The sequence below is a fragment of the Salvelinus sp. IW2-2015 genome, linkage group LG17, assembly GCF_002910315.2.
Source record: "Salvelinus sp. IW2-2015 linkage group LG17, ASM291031v2, whole genome shotgun sequence".
Classification (NCBI taxonomy): Eukaryota; Metazoa; Chordata; class Actinopteri; order Salmoniformes; family Salmonidae; genus Salvelinus; species Salvelinus sp. IW2-2015.
The window spans coordinates 32,165,660-32,178,915 of NC_036857.1; the positions used below are offsets into that span (position 1 = coordinate 32,165,660).

At 41.1% G+C, this 13,256-nt stretch overlaps 1 protein-coding gene across 1 annotated transcript; it reads left to right on the top strand.

The window, feature by feature from the left end:
* Nucleotides 1-546: 546 nt before the first annotated feature.
* On the top strand, nucleotides 547-12,347 carry LOC111977244 (large neutral amino acids transporter small subunit 1). Its single transcript, XM_024006618.2, has 12 exons — nucleotides 547-961; nucleotides 1,769-2,166; nucleotides 2,310-2,481; nucleotides 2,856-2,981; nucleotides 4,968-5,073; nucleotides 6,534-6,578; nucleotides 6,958-7,081; nucleotides 7,265-7,368; nucleotides 7,527-7,623; nucleotides 8,025-8,174; nucleotides 9,559-9,733; nucleotides 10,133-12,347. Exons 1-12 carry the CDS (start codon nucleotides 883-885, stop codon nucleotides 10,240-10,242), a joined length of 1,686 nt encoding a protein of 561 aa, XP_023862386.1. The 5' UTR covers nucleotides 547-882; the 3' UTR covers nucleotides 10,243-12,347.
* The last annotated feature ends 909 nt before the right edge of the window (nucleotides 12,348-13,256 follow it).

Below are 13,256 nucleotides of genomic sequence, written 5' to 3' on the forward strand. Positions count from 1 at the left end.
TTTATCTCTCCCATATGCATATGTAAGACTGCCATCTAGTGGAGTTACGTCAGATACATCAGTTGATGACTTAGAATGACAGCCATGCAGGGTTTCAACTTCATATTCAATCACACATATCCAGATATGAGGGCTAAAAAGTTGTAGTTACTTCCATAGAATCGTTATTGGATAGTYCGACTTGCAGTTGTTAATTAGGCCTACTGGTGGTCAAAGGGTATCCTCCTGGAAGGATTGTATCCCAAGGGAAATGCGGTACTCTCTGTATACATTTGGAGAGTGACATCCAAGATGGCTTTTTGGGGCTTTAGACTTCATCAAATTAGATTTGATGCGTTCTATATGACCCATTCTATTCCCCCAGTCATCTTTCAGCATGGGAGAGAGAACAAAGACAATGGACTTCCCTGTCATGGCCACTAGGTGGAGTGCAGGAGCTTTTTGCATTCTTTGTCCGTGTGTCACGCTCGCATCAAAGCACACAGCCACACACACATCGTTGCCTCACACACGGCACAAAAATATTTGTCACGTGGCTGCAGTCCCTCCAAAAGCTGACAATGACCTAGTTCCCCCCTCTCTTGCTGAGCTCTCCATCTCTCCCATCATTCACCAGAGGTAGGCTAGGTGGCAGCATCACCATCACCACATCAGGCACCACACTAGGTCTGCTGCTACCTCTCCTGCACTCACTATCACACTGGAGAGAGGGAGACAAGCGGGACGAGAGATAGAGAGAGTGTGCAGGAGAAAAAGAGGGAGGAGGAGAGAAACAGAGGGAGGGTGTGTGTGAGAAAGAGAGACAGTAAGGGAATCCTAGCTAGGAGGAAGAGAGCAAAAAAGGAAGGGTAAAAGAGATAAGGGGGCTAAACGAACAACAGGATGGCAGAGCCGGAGCTGAAACCATGGAGCAGCCAGGAGAGCTTGAAGACGGGAACCGAGGGCCAGGAGAAGATGGAGGGTAGGTACACCGCTCCAGCACAACACACACATAAACACACACACACATAATGTAGCCTAGCCTAGATACCACATGGTGCAGAGTTGCATCAGATGCTCAGGCTACTGCATAATCTGGTGCAGCAATGCATGCATTTATGCATGGATGTTCATGTACTATATATGTATTTGGTCATGCACAGCTTTCAGGCACAGCTATCTTTAGGTGGTATGGGGGTTAGCTAGGGTTTTCTAATGATGTGATTTGCTGCAGAGCTACTGAGAGGTTAAGAGTGGGGATATGTTTTGACTTGTGAAATTGATCTGTCTGAAAGGCCTATGACAGCGCTTATACACACACACACACACACACACATATATATATATACATACATACATACACAGACACAGACACACACCCACACACATATACACACACAGACAAACACTCAACATTTCTGCGTTAATGCGTTAATGAGATCTATTCTGTCTTGGTAAACAGGTTCGAAGATGCACTGTAGTGGTATTAGTCAACTTGGCATTCATCTGATGGCATCTGTGTTATAAACCACAGATTTTCATTAGCATCCAATAGAAGTCATGGTGCTTGCATCACCCTACTTTCCCTTCATGGCGTAGCTTATCAATTCCTTCCCTGTCTGTTCAGTCTATTTACAATACAGGGCAATGTAAAGTCAATGTGCTGCTCAACTCCTGAACTATCATCGAGAGGAGAGTGCCAGCAATCCCTTTTCATGAACTCTACCCTGTCCCCCTCTTTCCCACCCTGTCACCCCCTCCTCCCTCAACCTTTCCCCTCCTCCTGCAGCTGAGGCGGCTCCGGACAACCCTGACCAGCCTCCGTCGCTAGACAAGCCTCCATTCAAGCCTGCCTCCCCATCCACCCCTACCCCTACGGCTGCCGACGCCATGGAAGCCACCACCCCTACTGCAGAGGCCTCCTCCCCAGCCAAGGCGGCAGGCAGCAAGATTGAACTGAAGCGCAGCATCACGCTCTTTAACGGTGTGGGCATGATCATTGGCACCATCATCGGCTCGGGCATCTTCATCACACCCACCGGGGTGGTTAAGGAGGCGGGCTCGGCCGGTCTTTCGCTAGTGGTGTGGGCCGTGTGTGGCGTGGTGTCCACCATGGGCGCCCTATGCTATGCCGAGCTGGGTACAACCATTACCAAGTCGGGCGGAGACTACACCTACATCCTGGAGGTGTGTGTGGGGGTGGGGTGGTTGTGTTGGGAGTTGTGTTTGTGTGTGTCTGTGTGTGTCTGTGTTCTATCTGCGGGGCTTGAGAAACAAGCAGAAGACAAAACTCTGTTGTTTGCAGCTGGACAAATAAAGTTGTATTGTAGGTGTACGGTGAGCTTGCCGCCTTCCTCAAGCTGTGGGTGGAGATGCTGATCATCAGGCCATCCTCCCAGTACGTGGTGTCGCTGGTGTTCGCCACCTACCTGCTCAAACCCCTCTACCCAAACTGCAGTGTGCCCGATAGCGCCGCCAAGCTCATCGCTTGTCTCTGCCTCAGTGAGTATAACCGTCTCTACCTCCAGAATCGGGGTGGCCTGTACATTGCAGAAATAATACTTTAAAAAATATTATTAMTGAACTATACAAATACTGACACGTACTGCAACACACATCAACCAAACAGGTGTTTCTTAGCCAGCTGCATGATTTAATATTTGTTTACCGCTACTGCTTTTGTATTCACTCAATTACTATTTTGCTGGCCTCCCTTATGCCTTTTTTTAAAGGACTGTTTTCCCCCACTGATGTTCTCTCACTTCTGCTGTATATGTATTTTTAAATAACAAATTACCTTCATAAAATAATCAAAAACATAAACATATGCAATTTACATTCGAGGGTCAATCAAACCCTGTGTTTCCCTCGGTCAGCATCGTTGACCTTTGTGAACTGCATCAGCGTGCGAGCTGCCACCAAGGTCCAGGACTTGTTCACTGTGTCCAAGCTCCTGGCCCTGATCATCATCATCGTCTTCGGCTTCATTCAGATCGGAACCGGTAAGTTCACACACCCAGTGCACACATGTACCGGTGTCCGTGGGTATGTCAGACACACGTCTGACATGTCCTCTCATCCTGTCTATAGGTTCGTGCTTGTTATACATAATTCACCARGGCTTAGCTAGTCGTGTGTATTATCCAGTGTTTTTGCAACCATCTCTTTATAAAATACTAAAGTGAAGCTGAAAATTATTTTGAAATTTCATAGCCTACTGTCTGCGAAATAGCTAAACCATCTGCACTCTCATGAATTCCTAGCAAAATAGCTTTGTATTTAAAGACAACCCACCCATCGATGATACATTGTGCAGCCACCCTTTTCTCCCTACTACATCTGGTCCCGCTGCCACAAGACCACACCGGCTAKCTTGGTGCTGCGCATAGGGTTGCCATGGAAACTAAAACAAATCAATCAAATCAAATCTTATTTGTCACATGCTTTGTAAACAACAGGTGTAGACTAACAGTGAAATGCTGTTCCCAAATCCATTCCCAACAATGCAGAGAAGAAGAAAAAATTATATTAAAAAAAATAACTAGCCAATGAGCTTGTTCCTTGTGCTGTGCTCTTAAGATTCTTAAGACTAGAGTGGAGGATGGGGAAATATGAACCCTCTGCCATCTGAAAAGAAGGGGTGTCTGTTTCAGTTTTCTCTCTCTAGCATCTTCTACCTCTCATGTAGATTCTAGAGTAGGAGAGACTGGACAAGGTGAAGGCCAGACTCATAGCTTTACATTGTACAGATATATTGTGCACACAAGAGAGCAGTGATAGAGAGATCAGCAATCACCACTGCATACTACTCTAAGATGGAGTCCAGCTCCCCTCTTCACTTTTAATATGTCAATGTGTCATTGTACCCACATTTATCCTTTTAGGAGTCAAGGACATGTSGTTTCTGTTACAAAGCAAGTTAGTATATTTTACCCCACTTTTCTCCCAATATATGCTTGAAAATAAGCAAAGTAAATATTTGCCAAAGATAAATTATCTTACCGCATGGGCGGATAATTTGGTATGTAGATTATCTTGTTGAGTTCTATTCAAAAAAAATCTTGATGAAATTGCCGTTTTGCAGTGTTGTAAAACCCTCTTTTCATCTTATCGCCACTGCACCTTTGATGTAGGCCTGGATGAGCACAAATAGCCACAACTCATAGGAGTCTCATTGTTTTCCTCTAGAGATTGCGTTCATTTATTCCAACATGGTCAATAAGGACTAAACTCTTCCAAGGTATGCACCCTTCTGCTTGTTCAGGGATGAGAGAGAGCGAGAAAGACAGAGGGGCAGAGAGAGAGAGAGAGGTACAGTATACTAAGCAGTGCTTCTATGGCAATCGTAGCAATGGAAGCGCTGTCATTTACAACTGAAATGGAAGCGCTGTCATTTACAACTAAAATGAACAGGTAGACAAGACAATGGATTAGAAAACAAACATTTTCCATTMTCCAATCCTGACAGCATGTTCCCTTTCTGATGTAGGCCTCTATGGTAGGCTTCTCACTGGCCTGGATATTATGTGAATAATTGAGTGGATAGACGTTTGTTATCATCAAAAAGGTCTCCCTCCTCATTTTCAAATGTCAACTCCCAGACATTATTATATTCTCAGCGCATCAATGGCAGATGGACTAACCCAGGGTTAGGTGTTTGGAGGGTGCAGCCTATGTCGAAAAAAGCTATTTCCTTTCATTTCTTTTTCAAAATGTCATTTCTATCAGTCAAATGTAGTCATACATAACAAGTGTGCAAAGGCAAAACATATTGGGCCAAYTCATCACAACAATTGTGACTTTATATGGCTTCATATTAAAACGCTCACTTGTGTGTGTGTGTGTGTACACGTGTGTCTACCATATTCCATGCAGCAAACATCCATGCATTTAATATACTGTTTATATTCTCAGTTCGTTGTTCGTTGGAGTCAGTTCCTTTTGCCAAGTAGTGACGTCTAATGCTGCTTTCTTGTCTGTCTAAACAGGTGATGTGCCATACCTGACACCAGAATTAGCATTTGAAGGCAGCAAATGGGGAGTCGACAACATTGTGTTGGCTCTATACAGTGGACTCTTTGCTTTTGGTGGCTGGTAAGGCCTTTGCAACACCACATAGGYCACATTTACACCTGAGTCGTATTAGGTTCCAYCATAACAAAATGTTTCAAAGCCATATGCAATGGAAAGTGTAAACAAGCACTTCTTATTGGACAATTTCAAATAGTTTGCTTCCYTTTGCTTCTATTTTGTGCGTAGTGAATACGACCCTGGTATTATCKTATGACTTTCGTTAATCAAGATGATCTGATCACAATTGATCCATGGTTCAATGCATCTACATATGGTATTAAAAACATGTCTATTACATTGTGACAACAGTGACAGCATGTGRTTTGACTGTCTACCTACACAATCAGAATGTGGACACAAACTGATCACAGGATGCTTGTTATATACTCTGGATTTAATTCCAGTGTGTAGGCTATAGAAGGTTGATTCTACTAATCTAAACGGATCTAATATTAGATGCTGTAATGTACAGTTGACGTCGGAAGTTCCACAGTTAAACAAGTCCTATATCGACATAACCTGAAAGGCTGCTCAGCAAGGAAGAAGCCACTGCTCCAAAACCACCATAAAAAAGCCAGACTACGGTTTGCAACTGCACATGTGGACAAAGATCGTACTTTTTGGAGAAATGTCCTCTGGTCTGATGAAACAAAAATATAATTGTTTGGCCATAATGACCATCGTTATGTTTTGAGGAAAAAGGGGGAGGATTGCAAGCTGAAGAACACCATCCCAACAGTGAAGCACAGGGGTGGCAGCCTCATGTTTTGGGGGTGCTTTGCCTGCAGGAGGGACTGGTGCACTTCACAAAATAGATGGCATCATGAGGTAGGACAATTGTGGATATATTGAAGCAACGTCTCAAGACCTCAGTCAGGAAGTTAAAGCTTGGTCGCAAATGGGTCTTCCAAATGGACAATGACCCCAAGCATACTTCCAAGGTCGTGGCAAAATGGCTTAAGTACAACGAAGTCAAGGTACTGGAGTGGCCATCACAAAGCCTTGACCTCAATCCTATAGAAAATGTGTGGGCAGAACTGAAGAAGCGTGTGCGAGCAAGGAGGCCTACAAACCTGCCTCAGTTTCACCAGCTCTGTCAGGAGGAATGGGCCAAAATTCACCCAACTTATTGTGGGAAGCTTTTGGAAGACTACCCAAAACGTTTGACCCAAGTTAAACAATTTAAAGGCAATGCTACCAAATACTAACTGAGTGTATGTAAACTTCTGACACACTGGGAATGTGATGAAAGAAATAAAAGCTGAAATAAATCATTCTCTCTACTATTATTCTGACATTTCATATTCTTAATATAAATTGGTGATCCTAACTGACTTAAGACAGGACATTTTTACTTTGATTAAATGTCAGGAATTGTGAAAAACTGAGTTTAAATGTATTTGGCTGAGGTGTATGTAAACTTCTGACTTCAACTGTATATGTTGGAATATAATGCATCATGTTCTGTTCCTCTCCTTTAGGAATTACCTGAATTACGTGACAGAGGAAATGATCAATCCAGAGAGGTGACTTATGTGTGATTAAGGTTTTGTTGAGGATTGTACAGAGTTAATAACTACCCTGTCAATATGTGTATGATTATCCTATTACATTTTGATTGGGTTTAATTGCACTTGATTGACTGTATGGAGGTGATGAATCATGGGATGAACCATGGGACATTTTAGATAGTAAGACACATCACAGTACTACTTATCTAATATACAGTATTTATCAAATATCACACTCATAATGTAATCACATTGAATACAGTCATAAAATTGCATGAATTTAAACACAAATATTAGATCACATCACACTGTTGACTCTGAACCTCAAATGTGATTGGCTGACACATTGAGTGCCCCCAATGACATGATCTTTAATTGATGACCTTGTTTCCAGAAACCTGCCCCTGTCCATCATTATCTCCATGCCCATTGTGACCGTGGTGTACGTACTGACCAACCTGGCCTACTTCACCACTATCCCCCCGAGTGTGATGGTTGAGTCCGAGGCAGTAGCTGTGGTAAGGATGGCTTTATTAAAGATCACGTTTTGGAGCAGGAAAACAGTGAGCTCATAGTACCTTAGTTCCTGCRATTTATTTTGCTAACAAAAAGGTAACAGACAGCATAATAATGGTAAAGATAATACATTGAGATGTTGAATTGGAATGAGAGTATTCAATGGTAGTGCTTTCCCATTGCAGATCTTTGGGGAATACCATCTTGGTGTGATGTCCTGGCTCATCCCTGTCTTCGTGGGSCTGTCCTGCTTCGGAGCTGTCAACGGAAGCCTGTTCACCTCGGCACGGTCTGTATCTGATCAACACACAGATATCTTGACAAAGGGTGTTTGTATCTGTGTGTTTTTAATTCAGTCCTTTGATACTTTAATTAAAGAGATTTYATCAAAATGCTGCACAACTGCAGAACACTCAATCATCAGGGTTCGTCTGCCTCTTCTWATAGGCTGTTTTATGCTGGCGCTCGAGAGGGTCAGCTCCCTGCTGCACTGGGATTGGTCCACACTGACCTCTTCACCCCAGTGCCCTCCCTAATTTTCACAGTGAGTACTGCCATTGGTCCCTGAATTGATCTCAAATGTAATGCCATCCTTGGTTAGACAGAATTTTATTTCAGAACCCAGAATTGGGCAACTACTCAAGTCAATCTGGCACAGATTATTAGTTTGTAGATACAGTACATCTAAACATCTTACATAGTAACTGAATAGTAGTTATTCCCATTGCAATAAAAAAATATKAATAAAGTGGTACATTTACTGCATTTTAATGGTAACCTTTCACTGAAAAAAAGTTGGGTGTGGAGTAAACGTGTAAAGTAAAGGCAAATGTATAGTCTACGTACTTATGCAGCTGGAGGACGCAATTAGCTATGACAAAATGAAATGAGGAATTCGGGTTAATACATGAGCCCAATGTCTATATATGATTCCTCTCCCTGCAGTGTTTRCTGTCCATGCTTTACGCCCTGTCCAAGGACATCTTCTCYGTCATCAACCTGTTCAGCTTCTTTACCTGGCTGTGTGTGGGCATGGCGATCGCCGGCTTYCTGTGGCTCCGCTGGACCAAGCCAGAGCTCAGGAGGCCCATCAAGGTACTGTTACTGTACACAGCTCTATGYCCACAAGAAGTTGAAAATACATTTKAAAAARMTWGAAAATWCATAATTCAACCAATTTTGCTCATTGGGAGGCTCAGGTTATGGTTTGAATACTCTTCAAATGCATCCTTCCTTCATCCCTACCTTGAAGTAATCACTGATCTGACATGGCTGGATTGGTGTACACCAGATTTTCTATACATTTCTTTCACCAGTTATGTCATGTCAGATAAGTGCATTTCAAAAGTATTGAACAGAGCATATGTCTTATGGCCCTACTCATGGCCGGCCCCGTCATTAGGCAGGATTAGGCMGATCYACAGCWAAACTGAAGAAGARGCACCTCCAACKACAACACATAAAACCTCACATAATTCTGSCCKAAAACAATTACAATTTCTCTCAACCAGTGGCATATGGGCTTTTTGGGTAAACGCTGATGCCGCCCTTTGATAAGCAGTACCCACTTTGTCAAAGGAAGGGGCACAATATATTTTGCTTGTCCATTCCCAGCGTGCCTCTCCAGCGTGCTGTTGGAGAGACACATCTCTGCAGTGCTCCACCAACGTTTCATCCAAAAAATGGATCTAACATAWATCATGTAGCAGATACAGGACATGGTAGAAAGAGTATGTGGCCTTTTCTGCAGCAGGAGATCAAATGTATGACAATGTAATGAGATGGACACTTTTTACATCATGCAGGTTTCTCCGATCAAATAGCCTAACCTAAATTGCGCTCTATCAAATAAAAAATGTGCTGTCATGTTATCAAACAAAATATCATAAAAACAGGACKGGTCAAAGAGAAATTGACAATATATAATGGACAATCACAACTGTTGTCCAGGAGTTTCAACCCATTGTCAGTGGTTTCAAGTTTGAATCTGTCCGTTTTTGACAAGCTGATCATAGTGAAAAAMAAAATACTTCTGCATTTCACGCTGTGTAACCACATTGCAAATAGGCTCGCGATAACTCTTGATATAGTTGGGTAGCTGATATTTAGAGCRTAAATAGCCAAATTGATTAGTCACAGGCATCAGGAATGCCAATACCTTTTGGACTTCTTTTTMTTGGTGTAGTTCTGGACTGGCCTTGGCCCACATCCACGGACATTGGTTTTTGTTCCGGTCCGGACCAAGTCTGAACCAATTATAAACGTCTTGATGTGGTCCAAACAMAGACGTCTACAAATTCATGATTTTCAACTTTCATTCAGAACCAACAATTATCTTGATTTCAACGTCCAGYAAATACATATTTTCAATATTTTCAAACGATAGAACGTTTGAAGTGATATGAAGCTGACTKATTTTTGTTTCATCCAGTAACCATTGGGTTTCTGTACATGAATCTTATCTTATTTTCCCTGGCAGATTTGGTTGGTGGTCCCTGTGGTGTTTGTGCTGGGCTGTGTCTTCATGATCGTGGTGTCCTTCTGGGCAGCTCCCTTCGAYTGCCTGATAGGCAGTGGGATCATCCTCACTGGTATCCCCGCCTATCTTCTGGGGTACAAGTGGAAGAAGCCCCACATTGTAAAGAAGATCTTAGGTGAGCTGGATATACATTTAACTCTTCTGTCTGTATGTACAGTACTGCAAAGTCAAGGCCGGAGACTTTGTTCCTGTTTTTTTTGTTTGTTTTGCAAATGGCGTTTTTGCACGTATAGTAACAAGCTGTTTTGTGTCTAAGGTTAATATCCAGTCAAATATATTTGTATGAAGTTTTTACTCAAATGCAAAGTTTACATGTTTAAACCCAAATGAAATTGAACATACAAAGTAAATAAGGGTTTGAAWGAAAAACAATCATACACATTAAGGTAATTTAAAATAGTCACATTTACACGTTTCTACATGCAATCTTTCCATTCCTGCAAATTAAATGTGGCCTTCAGTTTWAGACTACCAGAAAATAACTCATGTGAAATGTGTGTTTTTCTATTTTCAGAGATCTTTACTCTGTTCTGCCAGAAGATTTTTATGTCCGTTCCAGAAGAACGTGAAGAGAAGGAGTCAGCTGAAGTAGCTGAAGAAGTCGAAACAACAAAGGATGACTGAGTCAATCTTTTAGTTGGAACATTACATGTTTACACTCATTGTTGCTTTTGTTACAGAGTTCCATGACTCTTGGTAAAGTAGGGGTTTATGCGAATTGCTTCAGTGTACATATTTTGTATTTTACATGKATTTTCTTACTGTATTGTCTCTTTGTACTCTCTCCAGCAATTCAATTCCACTTTTCAGTCATATAGTTTACTTTCAAACTTTTWCAAATTTTTCCTAAACTAACCTTTTTTACGTTTCATATGTTTTAACCTATTTTGCACAGTATTCAATAGGCCTGAATTAAGCTAAAAAGGAAAATGTATTTCTATTAACAAGAGTCATATGTGTTGGTATGTTCACTAGACAATCATCCAGGCATCTTCAATGCGTACAKTACCCTGCTTTGTCTTAAAACGGTCTTCATCTAACTAAAGATAATTACATATTTGACTTTTGAATTATTTAACTATTAACCCCCACTTTAACTGACGGTATGTCTGTAACTCAGTGTAGTTGAAGGAACTAGCTACTGGTTACCTAAGTTGATTGAGCAATGGCCATCAATCTATGATAAACCCATGAATTTATTCAGGTAACTCATACCACACATTCTGTAAACTACCTTKATTTCCCTTTGACATGATTGCACTCATGATAAAAATGTACAATTAAAATTTTAACATCTATTTGTGCGCTGTATTGCTACATTTTCAAATCATTAACTCATTTATTCGACAGATTACTATTTGAAGCACCTTTGTGCAAAGTGGATTTCTGATTTGATATCTGTTCTGATATGTTGCCTTAAGATTGTAGTCACACAAGTCAGTTGCTTGTATTGATACCCAATGCCCTGTACACATAAAGGCATGTCGAACCATGGCTTTATGAAATCTTCGTAAACATTGTTTTATGTCATGGTTTTAAGCCAGCAGTTATGAATATGGCATTAAGCCTGTCAATTTTCTTTGTCTCAACTTGCTACCGGTTTCCATACATTTAAACCATTATATTCGGCGATTACATTTGATAAATGTTTTTTTTTATTGTTTGTACAGATACCATGCCAGAAATGTGATTATCAACATTCAGCCAACATGACAATTTTGCTACTGATGTATACTTTTGTCATGTTGTGAGCATCATTAGTGGATATTGAAGGGTCTTTTCTCTTTCGAATGAGCGATTACTGCACGTACAGATCTAAGATCAGCTTTCCCTACCCCAGTCCAAACCTTTTCTGACCCCAAGCCAGACCAGTTCAAGCCAAAAAACAAACAAAAAACAAAACACCTAAGGGCACTATACAATCCGTATCGCCGAAGCATTACAGATTTAGCATTAGAAATGTGAAGGTKATTTCTGATTGAGCCGACATATCCAGAGTTTACCATGAATGCCATCTCTGCCAACACGGGAACATTGCCTACACATTTCTGTTGGACTTTAGCACTACATTTTCGCGATATGGGTGGAATAGAGCCTTAATGAAATTCTCGAGGCACAAAATATTAGCACAAACATGTYCATGTTACTGAATTAGGAACACAATGCAGTATAGAATGTTAACTGCTCCTATTATAATTTTTTTTTTTAAATCCTCATTGAATTCTGGAATCGCTAGGAAAGTAGGGGCAATAGCACAATAGGTCACTGCACTTACAGAAAGCACAAACTGTGAAGTAACTTGACAGACACAGAGTTTACAGATAGAGTAAACAAGGAAGTATAGGGAATAGGGAGACGTTTAAAAAGATTACTGATATCTTTGTCTTGTAAGAGTATATTCATATTCATGACACGCCAGCGTGAAGGAGAAACCGTTGGGGTACCTTCATATTTTCGTGGCCCAAAATGCACCGCACAACATAGTTCAGGTGTGTACAAAGTCTTGCGTATCATGTACAGTAAAGTCTTTGAATGTATTGAATGTTATGGTAAAACACTTTTRATTATTTGAATCGGAAGAAACAATTGTACCTCTGTCAGCTATTGTGACTTAAATGTCAGTGACCATGGRGGGTATGTACATGTACCATTKAACTATTTTTGTTCAAAAGGTCTGTGTCTTTGTTGTGAAATTAATAAACACATTTTTCTTTCACATATTTCACACATTTTATTGTATTATCGTTCTAATTTTAAAACCCATCTTGGGAGTGATMCTGGAAATAATTGCAAGCTAACGCATGATGATGCAATGCTTTGAATGTGTCAACATCTTTATTGCATRTGTCTGTTTAAAATAACTAAGGATTTGTATTATTATGCACTTTCATGGGAAACAAATTGCAAAGCTCAGCAGACACTGGCTGAATACAGACAYCAACCTATTCCCTGAGCGTAAGGGACCACACTAAAATCATTTTAAAAAGCATGGCACAACAAGATAACACATCTCCAAAGAACAAAATTGGCTATATGAGGGTCTCGGAATACAACCARTATACCCAGTACTCCATGATCATCATCTGATATGAAGTGTTTGGATAATATTAGTCTTGACTCTATGTAATACGCTCTCTTTTGCGATTGTTTCTGTGTTGATTTCCAAAGCTAGTATCTAAGGCATGGATTAATGAACTCTGTGTTCATTMATTCGCAAACTGTAATAAGATTGAGGCATGCTCTGGGAAAGGAGTTCATATCCGCTAGGAAAGGAAATGAGGATGCTGCCTCTGTGATTTGAAGCCAGTCGCGGATCCACTGGGGATCATATTAAAGATGGTAGATTGTCTTGGTTCATAGATTTAGATAGTGGGCCCACTTGTTATGAAGCCTGTTTTAGCATGGCCTGAGCCATTGAGGACTTTTACAATTTTGAATTAGTCAAATGGGTGGGACTTCCTATGGGCTAAGGAAGGATACCATAATTCCAACACTCCTGAGCAAACATTTGATAACTGCAGGTYGCAGTAAATCACCATAGCTTGGCTTCATGCCTGTTCAGACAACACACTCCAGGTGGTGGTATGCACCCTTGATTACTGACTGTCGATAAACATGTAGAAGTAGAAGAYGAAGAA